This window comes from Lethenteron reissneri, chromosome 22 (assembly GCF_015708825.2).
Source record: "Lethenteron reissneri isolate LAM-NWPU_2019-01 chromosome 22, ASM1570882v1, whole genome shotgun sequence".
NCBI classification, from domain to species: Eukaryota; Metazoa; Chordata; class Hyperoartia; order Petromyzontiformes; family Petromyzontidae; genus Lethenteron; species Lethenteron reissneri.
This window is the reverse complement of record NC_083800.1, coordinates 3695238-3721162: the sequence shown is the minus strand read 5'-3', so window position 1 is coordinate 3721162 and position 25925 is coordinate 3695238. Positions and strand designations below refer to the sequence as shown.

Below are 25925 nucleotides of genomic sequence, written 5' to 3'. Positions count from 1 at the left end.
CGGCTGGAATCGAACTCAGGTAGCCGGATTCATAGTGCCATGCGGTGACCACTCTACGCCTGTAAGCCATCACTTTAACTTCCTTTCGAGTAAGTACTTGGCCACATCTCCATTGGCATTATATACACATCTTAAATTTAAACAATATTTTTTTTTGGTGAAACTGTGTTGGCAGTGGTGTAGCAGCACAAAATACCTTACTGGCAGTGACCTTACTCATAGCACAGTCGTGAGATATCTCTACCATGCAGAAGGGGCATTGCCCGAAACGCCACCTATTTTATATATGTTTGATCCTTCTAGGGCCACAGTGTTATTGACAAATGTGTCGAGATTTAGTTTCAACTTTTGGGACTTAGTGGAAACAGCAGCACAGATTCTGAGTACAGCACATGCATTATCGCGCCGCACACACGACCCATCTAGTCAAGACCCAGAAGTCATGACTCTGACTAGGTGCCTCGCAGCCGAGTTACATCCCAAACCCTTCACGGTGTACTCCTAATATAAAGGCACTATCAGAAGAAAGTTAATGTCCTGTGAAAATCAGCTTACCTTAAGAAGTGCTCCAGTATTTGTGGAGTGCATTAATATTTCATGTGTCTATGAGTCGAAGATCGTGTCGAGTCCAGCTTTCCTAATGCGCGGTTGGAATGCTCTTCAACGTCAATCAAATAGCAGTCATGCTCAATGTACTTTATGCAATGAAAGCTTGGCCTCTCCGTGTACATGGAGTTGTTTTACAGCTGTTGAAAAGCAGGAGTTTGCAGATCAAAAGACTTGGATGTTAGATTCACCATCCTGGAACAACTCAATGTTACATTCCAGAGCATGAATTTTGTAAAACATATAGTTTAAATAATAAACGAGGTTGATTCAGTGGCGTTGAATTTATCTGCGTACCTAGAGACTCAATTTTGAAGCAAATTAATTATTGCACGCTGCAGATGTAATCAGCACATCTTGCCAGTAAACATGAATAATGCGGAGTAGACATTTAAAAAATATCCCCAACACCTTTTAATCACCATGATACTTAAAAACCTAAACACCACATTAAAGTGGACTTCAATTATTAATGGAACTGTTTGAAATGCACGGTCTAGGCAAGCCACCGCAGGAGTTTATGAATATACGACAATGTGGTCACGTCTCCCTATATATATTTTTTTATTACAAATAAAAAAAAGAAACCATGACTGCACACTGACTGTGCCCCAGCCGCTCAGAATTCTGCCGCATACTTGTATCACCAATGAATCATTGACCGTAACCTCGAATATTATACGGAAAACGTCCTCGCTCAAAACCATCGGGAAATTCAACAGCATTTGTTCAAGCGAACCTGACTATTGGCGAGACACCGAGTAGAGAAACCGGTCCAAAGTTCTGCTTGGATTGAACCAATGCTGCTGATAAGATACACTCCCAGAAGGCCGTGCAGTCGATGGATTGTGTAAAACAAAATACATTTTTTTTACGTGGAGAGACAAATAATAGATGTTAATTTAAATATAATAATGTTTAATCAAATCGTTGATTTTAAATGGTAATAATTTTCTCAAAAATTCAATTTTAATTTACAGTCATTGGTCACTCGACTGCTGCATGGACTTCCCACACGGTTTTGGTCACGGGTGTTGTTTGTCCATACTTCGGGGTTGAGGTTAGGAGTAACATTTTTGTGTTTTATTAATTAAGGGGGTGGGCCCAAGACCAGTTCGGATGTCGCGTTCCACCCGATGTTAGCCCTAAATGGGGATCAAACTCTGGTGGCTGGGTATCGTGTGCACTGCACTGACCACTCCACCACTGCTCCCCACACTCCCACAGCACCCCACTCGCCTATAATTGATTTTATTTTGTTCAAAATGACAGCAATTGTATCGCAAATGACTCGGTCATCTTTTTTTTCTTCTCCGGGAGAAAAAAACGCAACGTTTTGCACTTTTAAAATGGGACAGCCAAACAAAGATTGCATTTTGAAAGTGAATGGATTTTTTTTTTCAATATACAATTGAACAACAATTGAGAACCATTTAAAATGCCACTGGCCACTTCTGCGGGCCGCGCCGCCAAACGTCCAAGGAGTCATCGTCGCGGAAAAGCACTCGCCGATTCACCTTCTACGGACAAACACAGCTCTCATCGCGAGACCCGTTAGCCTCGCACGCTTCCGTCAGCACAAATTGAAATTCCAGGGCAAATGGGCCTCGTTAAGAGAAAGTAATTGCCCTCGCCTCATGCCCCGGCAGTTGGTTTGCCAATTAGGCCACTCTTTCCCAAAAAATAGTTCAGTAGAAAAAACAAATCGTCATCACCGCCTATACAAATGTGCTCATCAAATTTTAACAATGTATATTGTACAAAAAAATCCGAATAAGATTCAAACATGTGGTTTGACACCTGCAGAGTTTGTGATCTACACATGTTAACGATTGCAGTAACCCTGTCAAATGGGACACTTTCCTAAGTGCAAAAAATATCAATATACCGGATGTTGTCACTTTTGCAGAGGTGGCCAGGTGAATCGGTACTCGAGGCAGCACTGGTTGAGATCCTGGGTTCAACACCTGGTCACCGCCCATAATTACTTTCATGTTTTCCTGTGTAGCGGGTTTAATGAGTACATTTCATCTCTGGTTATTCTCTATTGTCAACTCACGGTCTCATTCACTAACAAGACGAAGTGTCTGACTGACTGACGGAGTTCCAGACGCTCCATCTCCTTGTGCCATGACTACCGAACGATTGAACGCACCGCCATCTGCAAGTTTCAAAGCATTAGATACGCAGCTAATACCCAACTACACGTTATGATAACGCGAAGAGATAACCCGGGTATTGCACAACATTCATCATTCATCCATTGCAGAGAACGACAGCTTGCTTGTTACGTACGCAGCCAAGGTGGTGTCAATGCCAGTTTAATTATAAAAAAAAAATAAAAAAAAATCTACTCTGTCGTAATGGACAGCAGGTTCCTCAAGTAGCGCATGCCGCCGGATCATATCCCTGCAATCAGTGGGCTTGGACCAATTCTAGAAAGAACTACAGAATGTTTCATTGCAACTTGGCCATGGACAAATAGCTCGTGTTTGTTGCTCGATGAAACAAACGGATGCCAATTTTCAGTCGAAGTGTATAGGTCCGTGAGCATGTAGTTTAAACGTTTTACCGTTTTGCATGCACTTCAAGATGTAATGCCAGGCGAGGTGTGTTCCAGATATTAAAGGATTCGTTTTTTTTGTATTAAAAAAAATACAGTCAAAGAATACAAGTACAGCAGTCAGTTGATGGGCAGGTCACGATTGGTTGAGTGTGGGTACTTCCACCTTTCAAGTCGTCTGGCCAGAATGGAAGAGTAGACCAAAATTATCCCCTCTAACTGGAGGGCCTTCTGCCAACAGTGGCACCGGCCAGCAATTGCAGGGCTGCAAGCACACAACTTTATCTGTGAATGCTGCACTTTCCATCCTTTTCATGCAGGGGGCGCTGCAAACCTACGCGCCCCCTGCATGAACGACGAAGGCGCAGGGACAGACATTCGATGACGTTGGAATCGATCTGCAGACGGCAGTCTTCTCGCACGGCCAGCAGCTTAATGTTGCCTTATCTCGATCGCGCAATCCAAAACAGGTGAAAGTCCGCATCAAACCGAACCCCCAGCAAGGCCATCTACTTAACGACGAGAGAAAATTCACACGAAACGTCGTTTTCAATTAAGTCTTCCAGATGTAAGATGATATAAGCTCCTAATGAAGAAACAAAATTATCTAATTCAAAACATAATACAATTCAAAGATGTTTCATTTTAAAACTTCAAAACGGAGCATCGGGTGCTTGCGTGAATGCGTCGTTCGTGTGCAATTTTTTCGTGACTTTCCTGGCCAAAGGCCGTAAGTGGTTGTGAGGGGCGCCTACTGGCGCCTCCGAACAACCCCGAGTCGTTATAGAAAAGCAGACACCCTCGGCACCGTTGCCAAACGGAGTCGGCAGAGGGATAATCTTGCAGGCGCCTTGGGTTATCGCCAGCCACCGCCCACTTGCCACTGGCGACTGGGGGTGCCGGCGGTCACGCACAACGGGCACGCCCCGAGCACTTTCATCGTAACGTGGCGGCGGTGGTGGCGGCGGTGGTGGTGGCGGTGGTGGCGGCGGTGGTGGCGGCCAGGGGGGGTGGTGGTGTGACGCCGGCGGAGGGTGCCGCCTCCCACACGCGGGCTAAATATAACCGCACAGCTCGCCACGCTGACGCAATTGGCACGGGCTCGCAGCGTGAATGCGTTACAGCCTAACTGCCTTATTGTCACATCAATCAAGGCAGGCGAGGGTCCAAACGTAGCGGGGATGGTGCACGGTGGCGAGGAAGATCAACTCTGCAGCAGTCGTGACTGGGCCAGTCGTCGTCGTCGACAGCAGCTTGGTCAGGATCAATTTACTGCTGGATGAAATTATCCGCAAGCTGTGACCATCTCCCACGGCTCTGTGATGTGGCAATCCGCCAAGCACCTGTACACATTGAGTCATTGGTTCATCCCCCCGATGGACGGTCCTCGGACACATTTAATTCCTTGGCTACCAGTTTAGTTGCAGCATAGCCAGACGTAATAATATTTATTAATAAGTATTTATTTTTATGGTGCGCATACATTTTCATCTAAGACATGTTTTAGCAAAGACGCCGAACAAATATCAGTGGATTTTTTTTGATGGAATAATTTATGATGCTAAATCATTTGTATATATTTCCCACTGTAGTAATAATGAAATATGTAGCTAGACACATAGAGAGACCATTCAATTGCACGTGGGCCACATTTAGAGCAGCATGACGGCCGAAGAGCAGCGAGCGATGTGCTCCACATCTGGGCAATTTTTTTTTGTGCTCACCTAAATAATTCAGGGTCTCGGTGCTCGGCCACGTGGAAGCGCGTGAATAAAATATTAAACCCAACTGTCGGCGCCGTCGTGCCAAATATTAAGTGTTGCGGGTCTGCGTCGTGCTGAGTGAACAGAGGGGGGGGGGTGGACAGAGTCACGGGGTTTGGGGGTGCTCGGTGCGGGAAGCCTGCACTCCATGGAGGAGAGATGTGGATCCCGTTCATTGTTTCCTGCAAAATTGCCGCTCATCAAACGTTTCTCCTGCGACAGGAAAATGTAAACGTGACAGCCACATCACGAGTTCTAAGGCCCCGGGTTGGTAACTCTCGACTGAGGCTATTCCGGGGAGAATTTTTATTTTACAAACGTATTTTATTTCAAAATCTCCCCGGATTGCTTTCAATAGTCACCAGAAGATCGATGCCAATTCCGGTAGAGACTCACGGACAGTCCGTGAGGATCGGCAACTCTACTCAGGCCACAGAGCACCACTGGCTTCTGGCCCAGAAAACCCATTGCTCCTATGTTGCACAACTCTGCCCCATTTTATGAGGGTCAGCCAATAGTAGCCCTGCAATGTTTGCTTATATATTTTTGCTAAGACGACGTCTACCCGAAAAGATGGAAGGATGAATTCAGTTTGTGCGGAGGTGCCGTTACAGGGCAGGATTATCTGGTGGTGGCAACTTTGGAAGGCCTTCATCCAGCAGTGGATTGACCACGGCTGATGACATGACCATCATCAGCCATGTTATACTAGCAGTCAATAATGAGGGCACGTTATTAAATGTAGGCAAATATTGTATATTACATATTTAAAAAAAATGGTTACCGCTAAAATGCACCACGCTTTAGGCATTGCGATATCAGCTGCAAGCCTTGCACGAGTGGCTTTCCATTAGAGGGGAAATTAATGCGGATGCTTAAGCATGACGAATTATTCGGCAGTGAATAACCTCGGGTGATCACATTGCAGGACTATCAAAACAATAAATCACCTTGGCCGTCCGCACAGCCACGCTCTTGACAGACAATGCATTGCATCGCCGGGCTCCCAACGCCGCACACGTTGGCATAACGTGCGCCGGGATCCGCAGTGAACAGCCTCTCCAGCCGAAAGAGCTGCCAGCCTTGCCAAGGACGCTGGCACGCAAATCGTTGCATTTCAGAAAAACTCCCGGTATGGTGCGCGGTCCACGAAGCGCGCACGTCCGCGTCTCTGCGCGCCGTTATTGGCTGAGGGGCTGCTGCATTACGGCTCGGGGAAGAAGCCACCGCGGCTAGCGGAGCGATCGAGCGAGCGAGCGCACGGGAGCATGCCTGTGATGGCCGTCGGCGGGGTGCAACGCTCCAACTGTGGATAAAGTGAAAGACTCCCACGAGCGCTCGCCTCCTTCATCCTGCGCACATCAAGAGAAAGAAGTGCCGGATCGTATCGCGCGCCCAGGCACTGCAGGGGAGGGAGCCTCCTTACGTGGATTCGGAAGAATAATTTGTTGCTGCGAGGAGTTGCCGCATAAATCAGACGTGCGGAGCACGACTTGGGCAAAATGTAGACTACAGTATTCTGCGCGAGTGCTGCAATGCAAATCGCGGCGAAGGATGGATCTCATTGCCGCATTTCTGCAGCTGTGTCTGTGACTAATGCTGATAATTAAGCGTAGCTTGTGCTTGCTGAATCACAGGGGACAGTTCGATTCTGACAACAACAAACACCTCCTCGTTGTATACACTGAACGCCAAGTCAAATAACGCAATAGGCGTGACTCATGACACTCACGTGAAAGGAAATGGATAGATTCAATTTTCAGATTGCTATTTGCTTTCTTTATCAGAGCCCTGCAGTTTAACGTTGCGAATAAAACATTGCAGGCAATTCAGCTTTGTGTGCACGTTCATAAAAACCTCACCATTTCTGTAATATTCGCAGTGATTGTGTTGAACCAAAATCCATAGCGTCTCCATGTAGGATTATTGAATTGCTCCACCAGCGCTGTATGCATATACGTATGTAGAACTTCTTTCGCACCGTACGTTGACAACGGCACGAATCAGAGGTGCAATTCGCGCGGTAGGCTGCGACTCATGATTCACAGTGTGCTCCAACTATTGAGTGTGCAGGCGCTGCAACTGCACCTGGTGGCACACGGGCGTTATCATGCAGAGCTTGCCATGCTGTGATCTATTTGTATTGTCTTGGTACAGCCTGGGATGCACCCAAGCAGCGAGCTACGAAGTAGGTGGGGAGTGGGGTGGGGGCAGTGGACAGAGGGTCTCATGTCGTCCCTTCCAGCAGGGTCCCATGGCACTGTGCTCAACGCATCATTTTCTCCCATGTGGGCGTTGTCGATTCATCGCTGGATCTCTCCAGCGATCAGCTATCCTTGTTTCCAGCGACACGTGACACGAATCTCGTTGGGGGGTTTTTTCTACCAAATTGTACTTTTTAAAAGCACAATTAATTTCTTTCGCAGCTGAATTGTAAAACGAAAATCAAATCAACGCGTCAAACGATACATCGTGTTCATTTCATAAGTGGCGTGCGTGCCCGAATTGGGATAGCGTTGATGGTAGCAAGCATACTTTTAAACATATAGCAAGAAAAAAAGTGGTTTGCAGAACCTTTGAATATTTTTTTACAAGAAATACTCAAATCAATTCGGAGCAAAGCATGAAGAGCATTACACCTTAGGCCGAGTCTCCTTATTTTACAAAAGAGTCACTGAAAGCCTACGACAAATAATAAGCGAGTTACAAGATGGGGGCGGTAGAAAGCATTCCCATGAAATGCACTCGTGATGTCATTGAGCTGCGAGCTCGGAAATAATTCAATTCTCACAAAACTGCATCTACTTCTGGGAGTCTGCGTGAAGTCGTGATCTATGTTTTATCTTTGCAAACTATGAACAGATCACAGCACAAGCTCTACATGATAATGCACATACGTTCATCACCGCATGAAGTTATGCCGCCTTCGTTAATCCACCCTTAAAACGATGAGATATTTGTCTGCAATGAACAATATTTTCTCTCTCTCTCTCTCTTCCCGGTCAAGTTTTGACAATTTTAATCAAACCCGTAATCGTGTTAATGATCGAGTCTGGCACATTGGCCGTTATTTCCTCGCGCTGTAATTTACTCAACATCTTCATCCATATCACTGCCCTTAAAATGGAAAATATATAATCGGCAACGTTTTGGCCAATAGCTTTTCTTCATCGCTTACAAATAGAGAGACCAAGAGAGACATCGTGTACAAAAAATGTTCATTGGTGACTGCAATTTACACTATGGTGCCGGATGATAAAAAACAAAACATTCTGATAAACACTTTCAAAATTTCCATGTGAATAGGTACCGAATAGTGCCTATATAATTGCTATTTCGAAAGACAACCCTTTGTGAACAGATGTGTTTACAGATCTCACTAGCACACGTGGCCATGGCATTGATCTGCTTAGACCAGCGGTCGGGAACCTATGGCTCGCATATGGCTCCCAGACAATTTTGAGTTGAAAAAAATACAAAAATCAGTTTGGAACTGATTTTAAAATATTTGTGATATTGCTTAATAATAGTGTCATTTTAAAGTAAACATAAATTCGTTTTGAAGATAAATTTCACGGGGCCTCAACGCCTGCATGAAGCTCAACCTCACCACGTACGAACCAGACTACAAGGCCATCATCAAAACCATGCAGCACCAGAAGTCACATTAAAAGTAAGACATATTTAATGTATTATACGTTAAAAATACTATATGGCTCTCAATGCAATATATTTAGAAATATTTGGCTTTTATGGCTCTCCCGGTCAAAAAGGTTCCCGACCCCTGGCTTAGACTCTGAGGTCAGACGAGCTCAGGCTCACCTCGAGCGATTGTTTCACAGGCCGTCTGGAACGCTCTTCCTTCCGACGTTAGGAAGCCACTTGGAGCTGTGCACTTTGAAATCTCGGCTGAAAACTCATTTCTTCAGAAGTGCTTTTGGTGTTTATTTTGCTGTCATTCCTCCACACCTCCAATTAACACGGTTGGCTACGTATATGGTGCGAAAGATGTTCAACATACATACACACACTGCGAGGACACAATGGTGGCTCAGTGAGACTGATTTAAGGGGACGTGGTTCAGCCCTTTTCGGTGACCAATTGCTTCGTGGTATCCCGACAGCATGCGTGACGTCGCATGCTGCCTACGCGGCCGGCGTTACTCCAGGCGGCTCCAGCAGGCACAGCCCCCCCCCCCCCGTGCTGAACCTTACCATTTGGACTCTTCCCATGTGCGAGAGAGAAAAGATCATTCAGCACAGACCGGTAAGTAACCCTTGCAGTGCAAAATGAGTTTGTGCTTCTCGCCCTGATGTTGCAATGTTTGTGTAATGGGTTCCAGAGACACTTGTAGAGGTAACTTCGTATTTACAATATAACACTCCAACAGTCCTGATACTCTGTTACAGCCTAGGGACACAGCCTAGGGCACAGCCTAGGAACACAGCCTAGGAACACAGCCTAGGGACACAGCCTAGGAACACAGGAACACAGCCTACTCGAGCTACGCTCTGGGGTCCTCTGGCTACAATTATCCTAGGGGAGGCTACCTGACCCGACCCAGCCAAGGTGCGGGTCTAGACTCAAGATCCTAGAGCCCCCAGCAGCCCCTCCCCTCTTGGGCTGGCACAGTGGCCCCTCCCCTGGGGGTCGGAGGTAGCTGCAGATGGGTCCTGTCCACCACTGCAGGTAAGTGTGGCCCACCTATGGCACTACATTTGTACAGAACGCCTCTCGTCTGTGGCCTTTTCAAACGCGACTCGTATCATCCGCGGAAGCTGTAGCGTCAATGAAGATGCCCGTTATCCGTGGCCCTATGCTTCCAATTATGTTATTTTCAGTGGATTTTTATTTTTCCCCGTGGATAAGTGGAACCATTTTTTTCGAATAATCCGACGTAGTATGAACGCCACAGATAAGAGGAATTGTTCTCCGCTCGTTTGCATCACACAAGTCGTTTCGGATAATTTTCCAAATGAAATGATGAATTGCCTTCCAGAAGCATTGCGGTTCATACGTATTAGTGTCAATGGGTATTACACGGTGCCCATATATAATGTATGATCGGTGAGATTTGATACAAATTAGACTTGCTGGGAGATATTAAGTAACACGGCAGCACCCGACATCTGTACAAATTGACTGCAAAACCAATACACCTCTTGGAATTTCGGATCGATATAGATTATATTCAACACTGTAGCTGCCGTTTTGTCACGCATTCATTTTTTTTGCATTTAAATACGCAGGCACATTGTGGATTTTGCGAACGGAAAATGAAGGTGCAGTTGGTTAGTCCACTGCCCTATGAACCTGGTGTCCTGAGTTCGAATCCTGTCCAAAGCTAATATCAGTCTTAGTTCTTTCGGTAAAGTCACGTAGGTAAAAATGTCAATTAAAATTAATACAAATAAAATAATAATAATTATTAACTTTTATTTCATTTTTTACCTACGTGACTTTACCGAAAGAACTAAGAGTATGAATCCTCGCAGTCACGAAAGCTTCAAATCTAGAACTAATATCAGTCCCCCATCCCCACCCTTGTTTCACCAACACGCACCAAACAGCCTGGTGAAGTATGGTCACAACAATCCTCGTGACTGACACGGTGCAGGAAGACCTTCATCCAACAGTAGATTGACGAGGGGCGGTAAATGAATGAATGTTACCATATTAGTGTCATCTGACGCGTCACTAACACAAACTACACAATGCAGTACATGCCCTACTAAACGGTACTGAGTGGGCTACCTAATGCAAATTAAGTGGCGAATAGTTCAAAACAAACGCGGCAATGTCTTCATGCGACAGACAGTAAGCTCGACACACTTGGAAATGTCACGTTGCCCTCTCAACCCCCCACAGAACGCTGCACGGTTACAATAGCCGAGACCACTTTATTGAATATTTATAATATATAAAAGCACTCTGAGAGAAAGTGGAACAATATGCATTTTTAATCAGCTTTTTGTTGCAGAGCGCTTGATTGATGAGGAGGGCCCACGTGATCATAAATGCACGCGCGTAAGTGGCTGCATAATGCCTACCACCTTCTTGACATTTTATTTTTATTAAATTACCGTATTCTCTGCATGATAACAGATGCTCGGGAAAGTAAGACGCGCTCTTAACGTACGCCCAGTGACAAAGTTATCCAAAATTTGGTCACAAACACACACACGTCTACCCAATTATAAGACGCAGCTACAACTTTTGCTTTAAAATACAGGGGGGGGGGTGGGAGGAGTGCGCCTTATCATTCTATGGACCGCAGACAGATTCAGATTGGCCATGAGAAGCGAAGGAATGCACGTACAATAAATAAATCTTCATTTTACCTACCAATATCGCCCTCAAAACGAGTAGGCGTCAGTGTGTACATTTACATCCGCACATCTTTAATTGTCGCAGACAGCTCGTGACTGACTCTGCTGGTGAGCCCCAGAAGGTCGAAAACCAGTCGGGAGTTTGCATGCTTCAACAAATTCTGCTGGTTAATATCAGCCTGGCAGACTCGTGGTCAGATGGACTGACACATATATATATAAATAGTATTTTAATTTTGTATTCGTTTTTTTATTACACACGATGCCTAAGCAACGTCAGAAGTTGTGTACATCTGTGCACATGTGCATTCCATATTTGGGGTGCACGGTCGGGATCACAGAATGCATTGCGACGTTGGGTCAACGTTACCAACGTCGCAATGCAGTTGGAACCGTTGGACGAACGTTGACTCAATATTGCTCCAACATTCCTCGTTCACCGAGATAGCCCCCGTTGTAAGCACTGAAATGGGGCTTCCCGTTAAAGACCCCCCCTCTCTTTCAAGTACGTTGCCAGGGGTCCCTCTGGGCCGTATTGCACCGGTGCAGGTGCACCCCCTGTGCACGCGACAGATTCCACCCTCTGTGTAGGTCCTATCTGCAGGTAACAATCTTTGCGTTGTTGGTTCGCGCAAGGGCAGAGCTTTAAAGGCAGGAACATCAAACAGACTTGTTCACATTATTTAAGTAACACGCACGACCCCCCGCCCCTCCGCCCCCCTCTCCATACACCTCCGCCGCTCTACAAACTGGTCTTTTGTTTCAATCAAGACGGGGGGGAAATTGAAAAGCCAATTAATGAGTTGGAACCGGCTCAGGACAACATTCCAACGTGATTCCAGGTCTCCATAGAGACACGCCTGTTGCCGTTTCTTCATCTGGGCACCGACGCGATACGCCAGTGGGTCTTAACCTGGGGTCCACGCACCCCCTGGGAGTGCGTGATGCCCTTCGTGGGGGGTGCGAGACGTGGCCAGAGAGTTTTAGAAGGTAAATCATCAAAACACAAATTAAGCACGGGCACATAAGTACAACTACTTTGTTTCGTCGACCCTATGTATTTATTAACTTTTTTGATTGTTAACGATTTAGAAACAAAGGGGTGCAAGGCTGCAGTAATTGTGAAGAACTACGCTGCTCTAACGCAGCAATTATGTATTGTAGTGCCACGTCACGTATCCGACTCACTGGAGACTGAGCTTGCAGGCGGATACGTGAAAAGGTCAGATATGCGAACACCTGTGGACAAATGACAGTGAAAGCGACGTGTGTACAAATAGGTTAGTGGAATTAAACAAAGCGCACGTTTCTTTAACCATAGGGACGTGTGTCAGTGCGCTCTAGAAGCGAGCGAATATAAAAATCAGCGAGATTAACAATACAATTTGTGAACATCCACGGACATTGACAGTTGCACTGCGCGCAAATACTGCACTGGGCGTGGGCGGTTCATTGGCCGGGTCGGATATGCGAAATCAACAGTGACCAGACACCCGTGATTTAAATCGTTCCTGGTATCACCATTATTTCAGCACCATTGTGATGGGCACGTGATGCTATGGCGCGCTATATCAACCGTCTATGTTATTGCGTATTATTATTACTATTAAATGAATGTACGGCAGAGATGAACAACCCCAAGAAAACGGTATCCTTGTCTTCTTGGTTCTTTCGGTAAAGTCACGTAGAATGGAAATAATAAAATAATAAAAATAAAACATAATAAAATAATTATCACGACGTTTCGGCCACAACGCAAGCAGCCGTCCTCAGGTGGAGAACAGGTCTGTGGAGAAGATTATGTTTTATTTTTATTATTTTATTATTATTTCCATTCTACGTGACTTCACTGAAAGAACCAAGAAGATGAATCCCTGCAGTCACGAAAGCTTTAAATCGAAATTTAAGGTATCCTTGCCATCAATAAGATGACAAATCCAAAGACTGTCTCTTTGTTTAGCGTTGTCCTGCCCCTCCCGGACATGCGAATGCGACTGTCTCCTGTTGCTTAAACCGCGCACGGCATTCGTGTGACTTTTAGCACCCTTGTAATGGGCCTGTTGTGTTAATGTCGCTATTTCAACTGTCTTTATTATTATTTATTATAAAATACATGTACGGCAACGATGAACGACCCCAAAAAACTGTATCTTAAATTTCGATTTAAAGCTTTCGTGACTGCAGGGATTCATATGTCTGGTTCTTTCGGTAAAGTCACGTAGAAGGGAAATAATAAAATAATAATAAAATATTTGTTACAAATATATTTTTTATTTTTATTATTTCCCTTCTACGTGACTTTACCGAAAGAACCAAGCATATGAACTGTATCTTAGTTTTTTATCAACTAGATGAAGAAGTAAAACACTGTCTCTGTGTTTCGTGTTGTCTCCCCCCCCTCCCGCACCTTCGATTAGCACGTTTGGCTACGAAGGCTGCGACCGGAGATCTGCATACGTGCACGTTTCGCCTAGCTGCGGCATCATTCAAATTGGACAGGCACGCTGAGAATAGCATCTCATCTTACCGCGAAGTCTTGACGCTCCCACGGGAGAGTTTGATTTTTGAGAATTAGCAAGGAGAGTGAAATTTGGTCTGGCTGAAAATCGTATTTAGCTCAAATGAGCCTTCGTCGTGGTGCCAGCCGAGGTTGACACGATCTTTTCTCTGTCGAAGAGTGAAGTGTGGTGTTTAATGTCCACAGGCAGGATCCCAGCTTTTCCATCTCATCGGAAAAGGAAGCCACTTCCCACGATTTCCAGAAATGTCAGCACAGTATTATCTTCCCTGATTCATCCATTAACCCTGAAACAAGCCCCCCCACACTACCTGACCCCCCCACCCCTATTCACATTCCAGACATAATTTATCAGATGTCTTGGCCATTAAACTCAGCAACTAAAACCTTTATCATTCAACTATCTATTAACATGTCATCGTCAGACATTGTCAATCTACTGCTGGGTGAAGTCCTCCACCAAGCCTTTGACATCTCTCGTGATCATACCATGTAATGATCCATCCATCTAGCACCTGCGCATGAGCCGATTTCAAAGCTGCATTTACACAGCGTTACGTAGGCATGCAGGTTGAAATTATTTCGCACCGTACGTAGCCAACCGTGCTAATCGGAGGTGCGGGGGTGGGAAGGACAACAGACTATGAACTCTTGGGCACGTTCTCTCCCTTGGCTGCCACTGCTATTATTCTCAACCACCAAACTATCGTCCCCTTCTACCCCGCGCCCTCTTAACTTCTCTTAGCAGTGGCGGACACCAGTAATCCTGCACTATGGGGGGGGCAGCGAGGGGTTTCGTGGATTGCACAAACGTTGAGAAACTCCCTTCTCCCACGGGCGTGGAGGGGCCAATTGTAACCACAATACATTGCTGATCTCGTTCAGAAGCATAAAGGCATCATCACGTAAACTCCAGTCATACTCCTCGTAGCAGCAGCTTTTGGCTGGCGATCGAACAAAGACGGTCACCGCATCGCACGCTTTCAGATGCCCTTGTGCGGCCGTCTGGAACGCTCTTCCTTCCGATATTAAGAAGCCACTAGGAGCGATGTACTTTTAAATATAGATTGAAAACGAATTTCTTTAGAACTGCTTTTTTGTGTTTGGTTTGTTGTCCTTCCCCCGCACCTACGATTAGTGCCATTGGCTACGTACGATGCAAACGAAGTTCAACATACAAACTATGCGGCAGAGCAAGTGGATTAATCGCTATCTGTTACATCTGTACGGGGATAGAGTGCTGCCACCTCGTGTGCGTGGGTTTCCTCCGAATTGTGCAATAAATTCATTAATTCTCCAAAAAAATCATCATCAAATAAATAAACTAAATCCGAGACCCTCCAGAGAAAAAGAGTCCCGAGGAGTCAGCGTCACTCTCCGGATGCCAAATAACCTGCATAACGTAGATTTGCTTACGTGTCCCGATTGGCAATCGTTCATTGCCTACGAATGCTGAGCAGTTGGGAGGATTCTTCTTTCCCGTCACCTAATACACGTCGTGTTCATTTTCCAGTTGCGTCCGTTTCAGTTTGCCGAAGCAGGAGTGCTCATTTGAATGTAAATACTGTACAGGTGAATGTGCTTCATACGGCGTTGTCATGACTAAGTCCGTTCTTGGCCACCGTAATACGCGTAATGGCAAAGGCATACTGTATAATGGGGAGCGGTGGTGGAGTGGTAACGGCGCATTGTGTTACAGGCCCGGCTACCCGGGTTTGATTCCTAGCCATGCACATCAGTGGTGTTTGTGACATCTAATTCTAGTTTGGGTATCCCCTATGTCAACTCAGATTTAAAGAAGTACTCTATTGTACATGATGTGGCACTGGCACCACACGACCCCCGTGTTCTTTTGCCAGCCTTAATAGGTGCTCGCTAACATTCGCTTTTTAGTCTACAACCCTAAATGAGGGTTCTTTGTCTTTTTCGAATATCAGCTGCCATTCTCTGTACACTGTTGAATGAAACTCTCCACACACTTTTTTCACCCCCCCCCCCTCCGATTCTCGCAATTCCACAATCGATCTCGCTTCTCCATTTCACGTGAAAGTGATCCTCTCGTCGCTACATTGGCAAAGTGCTCGCCCTCTCGGGCGCGTTCCTTCCTGAGCCTTGGCAGCCGTGCCCATCACCAATTGTCTCATCCATTGGCCCACCCATCCATCCATCCATCCCTACCGATGCACGCTCTAGCCAAAGCCGCGACGTCTCAACTGCTCCGCGGAGGGAGATCGAACCGACGAAGGCCCCCCCCCCCCCCTGGGGATTGCGACTCCAGCTGCAGTTACCGCCCCCCCCCCGTTACAATCCCGGCAGCGGCCACGGGCTGACTTGGTCACGCGCGCCCTTGCGATGTTCACGTGCGCGAACCACGACGCGCCCAGTGGCAGCGTTACAACACCGCGTGAGCGTTTAATGTCGACGCTGGCTGCATACCGCCTCGATGGGGGGGTCCACGTTGCGGGCTGGGTTGGTTAAAAGAGGTCGCTAACCGGGTACCCGATACCCGTACCCTACCAGATACCCGGATACCCGTACCCGGCCAGGTACGGGAACGGGTACCCATTTGCGACCCTGGTGCGGCCGGGTACGGGTAGGCCGTGAGTCACTGGTGAGTAACCGTTTGTCACTCATTTCGGGTAGGGAACGGGTACGGGTAGGGAACGGGTACCCATTTGCGACCCTGGTGCGGCCGGGTACGGGTACGGGTAAGGAATCAAAACCCGTTTGCGACCTCTGTTGGTTACCCGCTAAGGTCTCGCTGGAACTCGACGTTTCATCTCTGTGGCGTATCCGACGCACCGTGTCCAGAATATTTATAAAAAATATATATCTAGATATTAATACTTACGTAAAAATGTGAAACCTGTAACGTTGCCAGTCATTGAATATGTTGACTATACTTCACCGCGCTCGTCGGTACGGTGGGGAGAAGGAGGGGGGGGACACAGGACCGGTTCCGATATCACTCGCAACTTGTGATATTAACCGTGACCGAGAATCTAATTCGGGTTCCTTCATATCGCCGAAGAATCGCCTCTCATCATTGCGCCACCGCTCCCATACCCCGCATCTCTTTACCGTCGGTGATTTATCATTTACAAATATTCATCGTGCAGCCGCGCAAGCAGCCAAGAGTTGCGGCTGATGTAAATATGTACACGAGCAGGTCGTGGTCTATAGCGCGTATGGACAAGTCACCGGGAACGTGTCCGCTACGGTGCAATGCGATGTGGATGATCAGTGGCAATGGGTGGGCAATCGCCGTGCATGACGGGTGCTATCGACTTTGTACGCAGCCTATACGACAAAAAATAGGAAATACAACAAATATCGCCTTAGCAGACTGTTGGGGCAAGCGCTGTTAGCGAGCCCCTATGAAGGCCGGCACTGTGGCACACGAGGGGGTGGGCGCCCAGCACCACGTCCGGCCGCCTTTGTCTCCCCCTGTGGCGACGTTTACACACCGCACCAGGCACTCGTTTGAGGCCGAGTCGACCTAAGGGATGCCCAGAACCGTGAGCCGGAATCGAACTAGAGTTCGCCGGGTTTCGTGGCGTAGCGCGCTAACCGCTACACCGCCGCTCACACACACAGGCTCACACACCACGACAGACGCTCCACGTGCCGTTCAAGGCTGCGTTGCTGGGTCGTGCGTGGGAGTTGTGCTCGGAAGAACGCGTGGCTGAGTCACCGTCACCGCCACCGACTCTCTTGAGTGCTACTCAAAGGGGGAAATTGAGTTTTCAGGTCCATGCGGCGTACAGCCGTTTCCATGTGGGCACAAATGTGTTCTTTTATTATTAAGTTGTTTGTTTCTTCCTTGTGATGGGACCTTGCAGGATGAACGCCGAGATGTATAAAGGGCACGGCGTGACCAATAAGGTCTGACTTGGTCTGTAGTAAGGTAGGGGGGCACTGATAAGGGGTTGACAGGTGTGGAATTATAAGGCGATCCGCAAAGTAAAAAAAAAACGCACTTCCCAATTTGTGCCCCCCCCCCCACCACCCCCAAATTATTTGCTCACACACGCACACACTTCCCGGATTATAAGCCGCAAACCCCCAATTTTTACTTGGAAATGCAGGGGAGAAAGGCGCAAAGCGCGGCGACCGTTGTACTTCGGTATGTACAGGTGCAGCACGGCTCCTTTCCGTTTATCCACTGCTAGATGAGGGCCTCCTACCCTTCGCTCGTCCATGCCACGCGGGTCGAGTTCACAGTGCGGTGCGCTAATCACTGCACCACCGCTCCGCTGCCGGTGGTGTACAAGCAATGTACTTTAACTCATGAAACAAGCCTCCATCTCTCAAACACTGACCACAAGCGCTGGTCAGTGCGGGTTGATGGCGGTGGTTAGCGCACTGCACTGTGAACCCTGGGCGAGCCCACTTCGATTCCAGGTACAGGGCTCTCACATCGCCGGCGAGCGTTACCTGAACCGGTCTTGCCATCAATCAATCCCCTCCTTCACCAGCAACCACCACACTTCACACCAAGCCGCACTAACTAACCCAGCGCGATGAAGTATGGACAGCATAAATTTCGATTTAAAGCTTTCGTGACTACAGGGATTCATCTTATTGATTCTTTCGGTAAAGTCACGTAGAATGGAAATAATAAAATAATATTAAAAAAAAAAAATTCCATTCTACTTGACTTTACCGAAAGAACCAAGAATATGGACAGCATATCCGCCATGACCGACACGGCAATGGGCAGGTCTTCATCCAGCAGTGGATTGACAGAGAGATGTTCGAACCATGCGCGGTTCCAAAAGTGGTATCAGCGGCAAGATTTGACAAACCAATGGGGGTAGTGAGCGCGCCACCGCGCGATGAAGCCGGCCGCCCCAGTTTGATTCCCGCTCACGGCCAGCATCGACGACTAAGACATATCTGCAACGGGTACTCCCAGCTCCCCAACGATGTCGACAAGCCTTCGTTGTCACGTGTAAAAACACCCGCAACTGAAGAGACAAAGGCGGCCCGGGCGTGATCCCGACCACCACCAGCCGCCTCGTTATGCCCCTGCCTATCGGCGGTTGGCCCCAGGCAATCTGTGTGGCTTTACGGGGGATCTTTTGTTCACCTCTGTGTGTGTGTGTGCGCGTAAAGAACAATGACGGCTGGGCAGTGAAGTCAGCCGAGTCAGCGGGTTGTGTGTAGGCAGGAGGCGCGCGTTCTGTGTGCGCGGTAAGCGCACCAGCGGAGCGAAGCGGCGCTGCTCTCGTTTTATTTCCACAACGGGCGAAGGATTCAAGCGCAGCTATCGCGTAGCGCCGGCGGTGCAACTGCGCCGGACACCAGGGGCATGTGGGTGGTGGTGTTGGTGGGTGGGTGATGATGTTGGTCGGTGGGTGGTGGTGGTGTTGGTGGGTGGGTGGGTGGTGTTGATGGGTGGGTGGGTGGTGTTGATGGGTGGGTGGTGTTGGTGGGTGGGTGGTGTTGATGGGTGGGTGGGTGGTGTTGGCGGGTGGGTGGGTCGGTGGGGTGGGTGGGTGCTGTTGATGGGTGGTGTTGGTGGGTGGGGTTGGTAGGTGGGGTCGGTGGGGTGGGTGGTGTTGGTGGATGGGTGGGTGGTGTTGGTGGATGGGTGGGTGGTGTTGGTGGATGGGTGGGGGGTGTTGGTGGATGGGTGGGTGGGTGGTGTTGGTGGATGGGTGGGTGGGTGGGTGGTGTTGGTGGATGGGTGGATGGGTGGTGTTGGTGGGGGGGTGGTGTTGGTTGGTGGGGACGGGATTGGCCGTGGGAGGGTTGGGTGAGGCGTCGTTTCGTGGGTAGTGGTGAGCGCGCTGCGAACACGGCGACCCGAGTTTAAATCCCGCTCACGGCCAACACAAAGTGACGATTAATTATCGGTCCCGGGCCTCCTCCCCTAGGTCGACTCAGCTTTAAATTAGTACCTGGTGCGGTGTGTAAACATCACCACTGGGGAGACAAAGGTGGCTGAGTGTGGTGCTAGCCACCCACTCCCTCGTGTGCCGTGCCGGCCTTCATAGGTGCTCGCTCTCAGCACTTGCCCCGACAGTCTGTTGAGGCTACACGGGGGATCTTTGTCCTTGTCTCTTCAGGCATCGAATTCCGTGGGACCAAGGCCCGTGCCAAACACACGTGGGCAACACTTCTCAGTTATCCGGAAGGAAAAAAACGCCGCTTATAATCCTGATAATTAAATTGCCTGCGCGTTGATGATAACAAAAAAAAACAAGGCGGCACAAATAATCCGGTATAACTGCGTTGTTTTGTGTGCGAGGAGCGGTGGCGCAACGGGTTGGCACACTGCGTTATATATCAGCTCCCGAGTTCGATTCTAAGAGAAGGGTAAACCAATCCGGCCCCGTCCTTTTCATCAACCCACACTGACAAATGTGGTGAAGTATGGTCAACAGCCCCTATCGCCGACACGTTAATTGACTAAAGGGGCTTTAATTTATCAAATTGTCTGGTGCGCGTGTCACTATGGTGGGGATTCAGAGGGCTCACTTACCTAATAGCGTGCTATATATAACATGTATGAAACATCTACAGTGTTCATATTCTTAGGTTTTTTCGGTAAAGTCACGTAGGTAAAAAATTTTAACTAATAAAAGTAATTTTTATTTTTTACCTACGTGACTTTACCGAAAAAAACCTAAGAATATGAATCATTGCAGTCACGAAAGCTTCAAATCTAGAATCTACAGTGTTACCAGCGGTTTAACGCACATATATAAGAGACTACATTTACCGCAGTGTAGATCGTGTGATTTTAGGTCAGTACAGAATATGGTTTTGGATATGCACTGGAGACAATCGTGATGTATTTTTAGCAAGACCCCTCTCCCTGAATTCTAACCCTCGCCTTTGCACGTACCAAGCATCGTCCTGTATCAACCACATTGCTGTAACTGGAGTCGCAATCTCACTGTGATAGGATTCAATTCCCAGCTCGATATTTTCCAGAACGCTGCTAGGCTGGCTTAATTATCGGCATAGGGCACTACCACTAGAATACAAGGTACGCCCGTTCATAACAATCCTATGTTATTGTGTCATATGTTCCCGCACACCACCACAGGATCACACGGACAAAATAAGGCGAGATGGACTGTGGTTTGCTAAAAAAAAAATCCAAGCACAGCATTCCATCGCGACTATTCCAGCTAAATTAAACGCCGAGCAACGAGTATAGGCTGGCAATCATCGCATTGTTCTGTGCCAGTCATTTGATCGTGCCCGATTTGTTTCCGCCGAACAGAGAAGAATGGGATCCTGCCCACGCGAAGGAGACGGTGGCGGAAACAGTTGCGACAAACCGGGGCATGCCCAAGTCTTACATCCGCGCTGCAAAGTCATCGCGCCTCGGTCCACAACGCCCACTGTCGCATCTCGACTCCAGATGCGAAGCCACTGGCGACGGAGGCATGCGTGGGAATCGCGTGCCGCGCCCGTGAACTTCAGCAAAGGGGGAGTGAGCCTCTCTCAGAATTCCCACGCGCCAACAGGCGTTCTCGCGAAAAACGTGATTGCCTGAACATCGAATCACAGCGAATGCGGCGCCCGATTTCGAAAACTAAGCAGGGGTTTGAGCCTGGCGAATTGCTTGGGTGTGGGTGAACGTCGCCAGGGCTTGATAGGTGTTGTGGGCGTTGTGGCCAGGGGATGGCAGTGGTGAGCATATCCCGCTCGTATGAGCACTGCAGTGGCGTTTTCTCCGAAATGCAATCCGCTCGTGAACGAAAAGGTTTTTTTTGTTCGTCTCTGTCCAAATCGTTTTAAGAATTCTGCATATTTAGCATAACCCACGAACTGAATTCAATGTAATAATGTGCGTGTGTGTATACTGTCAAATTGTCCGTAATATTAATTGACGGAATATTAATTACAGCACAAACAGCAAATAATACAATATAATCATTCACAGCCCTTTGTCAGTCCACTGCTGGATGAAGGCCTCCCCAGCCCGGTTCAAGCAGGTATGGTTGTTGAACCAAGTACGGTTGTTGAACCAAGTACGGTCGTTTAACCAGGTATGGTCGTTTAACCACACCTCACCGGGCTGGTCAGTGTGGGTTCAGATATAACTATCGGATAAAGCACACCTGGCCTCGGCACTGATGTCAGCCCTCTCCTGGAATTGAACTTCGATAGGTTCTAGTTCACAGAGCATCGCGCTAATCATTGCGCCACCACTCCTCCCCAGTAACAGACGCAATGATGCAGCGGGGAAAACAATAGACTGTACTGCATTTGCAATCCAGACATTCCGACGCACAAACAATTAGACGCGACGCTACTGGCTGCGTGTCTGTAGAGGTTGCTAGAAATCACAATGATCTATTATGTCCTTTGTTTACGCAATAAAGCTTCAACGATTAGCGCGGATGTCTACGTACGGTGCAAAAGAAGTGCAACATACGCGCATACAATGAGTCTCAAAACCCCGCTTGTCAAGAAGGGTCCTCCTGCAATGGGACATTTGGCCAACACTGCGTCGGAAGAAGCATGCCACCCTCCTACGAGGGTGGTTACTCGGACGCTCCGCACAGAGAGATCCAAAATCCATCCACAAATAAACAATTAATCCATCTGTGGATTGAAGCAATTGCTGTACCGGCAGTACTGCCACATCCTGGCCACCTCGCAGCCCACGCATATGACACCTGGTTTTCCCAGACAGCATCCCATCAAAGTAGCCGACAAACCAGGCTCCCGCCTGCTTAGCTTCCGAGATCTGACGATTCAGAATGATTTCGCTTAAACAACAAACCCAAATGAACACATCCTATCGACAACCACAGCTCCGTCTAACGCAATCACACACACACATGCGTGTATATGTCATCACAAGCCGTGATCAATCCACTGTTAGATGAAGGCTTCCTTGAGCCGCCGCCGCCTCTGCAACGAAGCACCGACAGCCTTCCCGTGGCGCAGCGGCGTGACTGCTTCAGTCGACCTGGGTGGCTCGATGGGGTAAGGGTGCACCACCCCAAAGCAGTCAGCCACTCGGCGAGAGGCGAGAAAAAAACGCATTCCTTTCTCCCAAACCGCACTTACCAGCGTGGTGAAGTATGGTCAATCCACCAGCTCCACTCTCGCCGCATGACCGACGGACATAGACGTATTAGCATAAACGCAGAGACTACGCGCGTTATGCATGCGAAGAACGCCAAAACGACATCAACTTACTGGAACTTCTCGAGCTCATGATGTCCGGCGATGGATGATTGCGGGGGGGGGGGGTCCCGTTTTCCTCTCTGCCCTGTGCCGAGTCTGTGGCTTCGTCACAGAGCGCTGCGCAAGAGGGAAGCTGGCTTCGTTCGGCTAAGCAGGCGGGCAAGGCAGTCACCACCAAGGGGTGGGTTAGCTAGAGCGGCGGCAGCAGTAGCGCGTAGACTGCTGCAAGTGCAGCAGCAGAGCAGCTGGCTGGCCGCACTGCCAGAGCTGTTCTCCACCCAGCCGGATCGTTCGTTTTGGGCGATCAGCTGGTGGAGAGAGATTGGACGGGAGGGAGAGAGAGGGGTGGGTGGGTGGGTGGGGGAGGTGAGGGGAGGGGGTGTGATGGAGGCTACAAGGTAGCGGGCTGGATGTTGCTAGAGAATTAGAACGCGGAATGAATAAAGGACTCGCCGATCGCAGCCTATGCATTATTGAACATATTTTATTTCTGCTTCAGCGCAAAAAAAAATCAGGGCCTTAAAACATGCTTTTAACGTGATCAATTGCAATAATTGCAATCTTTCCGATATCCCCGCATGTGCGAGTGATCATCTGTGTCGTACGTGTGCATGTATACATGCAGCATTGACAGATCAATTCGCTTGTGTGGCGAATTCATTTGCCTTGCGTCTTTCTTGCCACTCGGCACGCTGTACCGCACGAAAAAAAAACATCGCCCGGAATTTAACCTGGAGCCTCGGACCGAACCGGCAGGTGTCCACAAACACCAACACAGTCCCATGACGTCAACCTCTCAGCGGCTCCTGCCAGCAATGTCTGTGCTTAAAGCCCCCCCTAGTGGTTGCGACAACTGGAGCCAATCAAGAGACGTTCGGGCCATGGTAAACTCCACTCCCATGGTAAACTGGACTCCCATGGTCAACTGGACTCCCATGGTAAACTGGACTTCTATGGTAAACTGGACTGCCACGGTAAACTTGACTCCCATGGTAAACTGGACTGCCACGGTAAACTGGACTTCCATGGTGAAGTGGACTACCACGGTAAACTGGACTCCCATGGTAAACTGGACTCCACGGTAAACTGGACTCCAATGATAAACTGGACTCCCACGGTAAATTGGACTCCAATGGTAAACTGGACTGCCACGGTAAACTGGACTCCCATGGTAAACTCGACTCCTATGGTGAACTGGACTTCTATGGTAAACTAGACTCTGATGGTAAACTGGACTCCCATGGAACTGGACTTCTATGGTAAACTCGACTCCCATGGCAAACTGGATTCCCATGGTTATGGGTCGTCAAACGAAAATAACAAGAAGAGGCATTTTTTTTATTCGGTTAAAAACTCGATATTTCTAGAGTCGCAATGCATGTGCATACGATGCCGTGATCCTTAATAAAGACACGTCACGAAGCAGAGCCGCGGGTTACCGAACCCTGCGCTCGGGGGTAAGGGGGTGCGGTGATGCGTCGATCAATTGATAAGACACCTGGAAACCAACATTGAACCGAGCGTGGTATAATTCGCTGTTTTTTTATTGACTCACGCGCTCAATTGTATTTTATGCACAGAAAATGACAATGTTACAAGCGAGGCTGTTGGAACGGGCAACATTGTACAAACGAGTCCCAAAAAAAATCGAGTAGCTTCTTCAGCCAGCTTATGCAGTACGACTAATCACATTGTGCAATTTTAATAAAACGTTTCAAGAATACAGTAGAGACATGCATTGTTGTAATGGCGAGCAGCACAGCAGACTTGCAATCCAGAGGATGCCTGTACAATGTCCCGACATCAGCTGAAACGCAGCATGGACGGGTTGTGCTTTTTCTGTAGGATTTTATTGTTTACGTATGTGATGTTTATATTTGTATACAATTAATTTTAGGTGTATCTTGTAATTGTATTGCTTGTTGCGGTTGAACCCAAACCAAGTGCCGGATGGCTCACAGGGTAACTCCTAATAAATGAACTGGAACTGGAAACAATGGGAATATCTTTCGATTGAAAGCTGCTTTCGTGACTGCAGGGATTCATCTTCTTGGTTCTTTCGGTAAAATCACGTAGAAGGGAAGTAATAAAATAATAAAAAATAAAATTATATAATAGTCTTATATTATGTTTTATTTTTATTATTTTATTACTTCCCTTCTACGTGACTTTACCGAAAGAACCAAGAAAATGGGAATATCTATTAAACACCTCCTGTCTCTGTCCGCCCAACAATGTGCTCACGTGTGTGCTGGGGTAAAGTGTGGGTGTTGCCACCTCTTCCAAGACGTCTGGCCACCGAGGAATAGTCGGGCTGGATACTCTCGAGAAATGCCCTTTTTAAAAGTCCCTGCCATCAGCACTGGCGTGAGCAGGCAACCTTTGCTTTTTTATTTTACGTAAAATATTCCTTTCCTCTCAGTGACAGTAAAGATTCTAATTATTCTCAATTAACCTATGCATTCCACAGGTCACACCATCACTCATGCCTGAATTAATTTAGCATTCACATACGTCGTCTATTATATTTAAAAAAAAGAATCGTATATGCTAGGCTCGGAAAAATAACAATTATATTACGCGGTATAGTAGTAAGTTTTTACCCTTTCAATTGGTACAAAAACTCACACCTTTATGCAAGGGAATCATGTTTGCAATAACCACAACACAAGCAGTCAAAATGCAAAGAAAAAGAAAAACTGATGTCATGGAGCTGGGTTTGAATCCACGCCTCCATTCGGAGATCAGAAGTCCCCGCGTTGAGCACGGAAGGCTTCCTCGCCTTGAATCTGGCTCCCGAGACTGCTCGAACATCCTGACCACGCACACCTCGGCGAATTCACAAACAGCCATCACGTCGCTTGAGTCTCAAGCCCCGGGGATGACCTCCACGGAGACGGAGCGACGAAATCACAACACGAGTCCAGTTGTTCGAAGGGAGGCCGAAGGCTTGGCAAGACTAAATGTTATAAAATAAAAAGTCT

General features: G+C 47.8%; 1 protein-coding gene across 12 annotated transcripts in view; it reads right to left on the bottom strand.

Annotated features, from left to right (window-relative positions):
• LOC133345533 (actin-binding LIM protein 1-like) overlaps positions 1–23237 on the bottom strand; it is a 120684-nt gene extending 97447 nt beyond the window's left edge. For all 12 annotated transcript variants that reach the window (XM_061556383.1, XM_061556371.1, XM_061556374.1 and 9 more), the window contains exon 1: positions 22954–23237. In XM_061556383.1, the coding sequence (XP_061412367.1) occupies positions 22954–22972 (19 nt within the window). In that variant the 5' untranslated portion in view covers positions 22973–23237. The remainder of the gene's footprint in view (positions 1–22953) is intronic.
• Positions 23238–25925: the final 2688 nt, after the last annotated feature.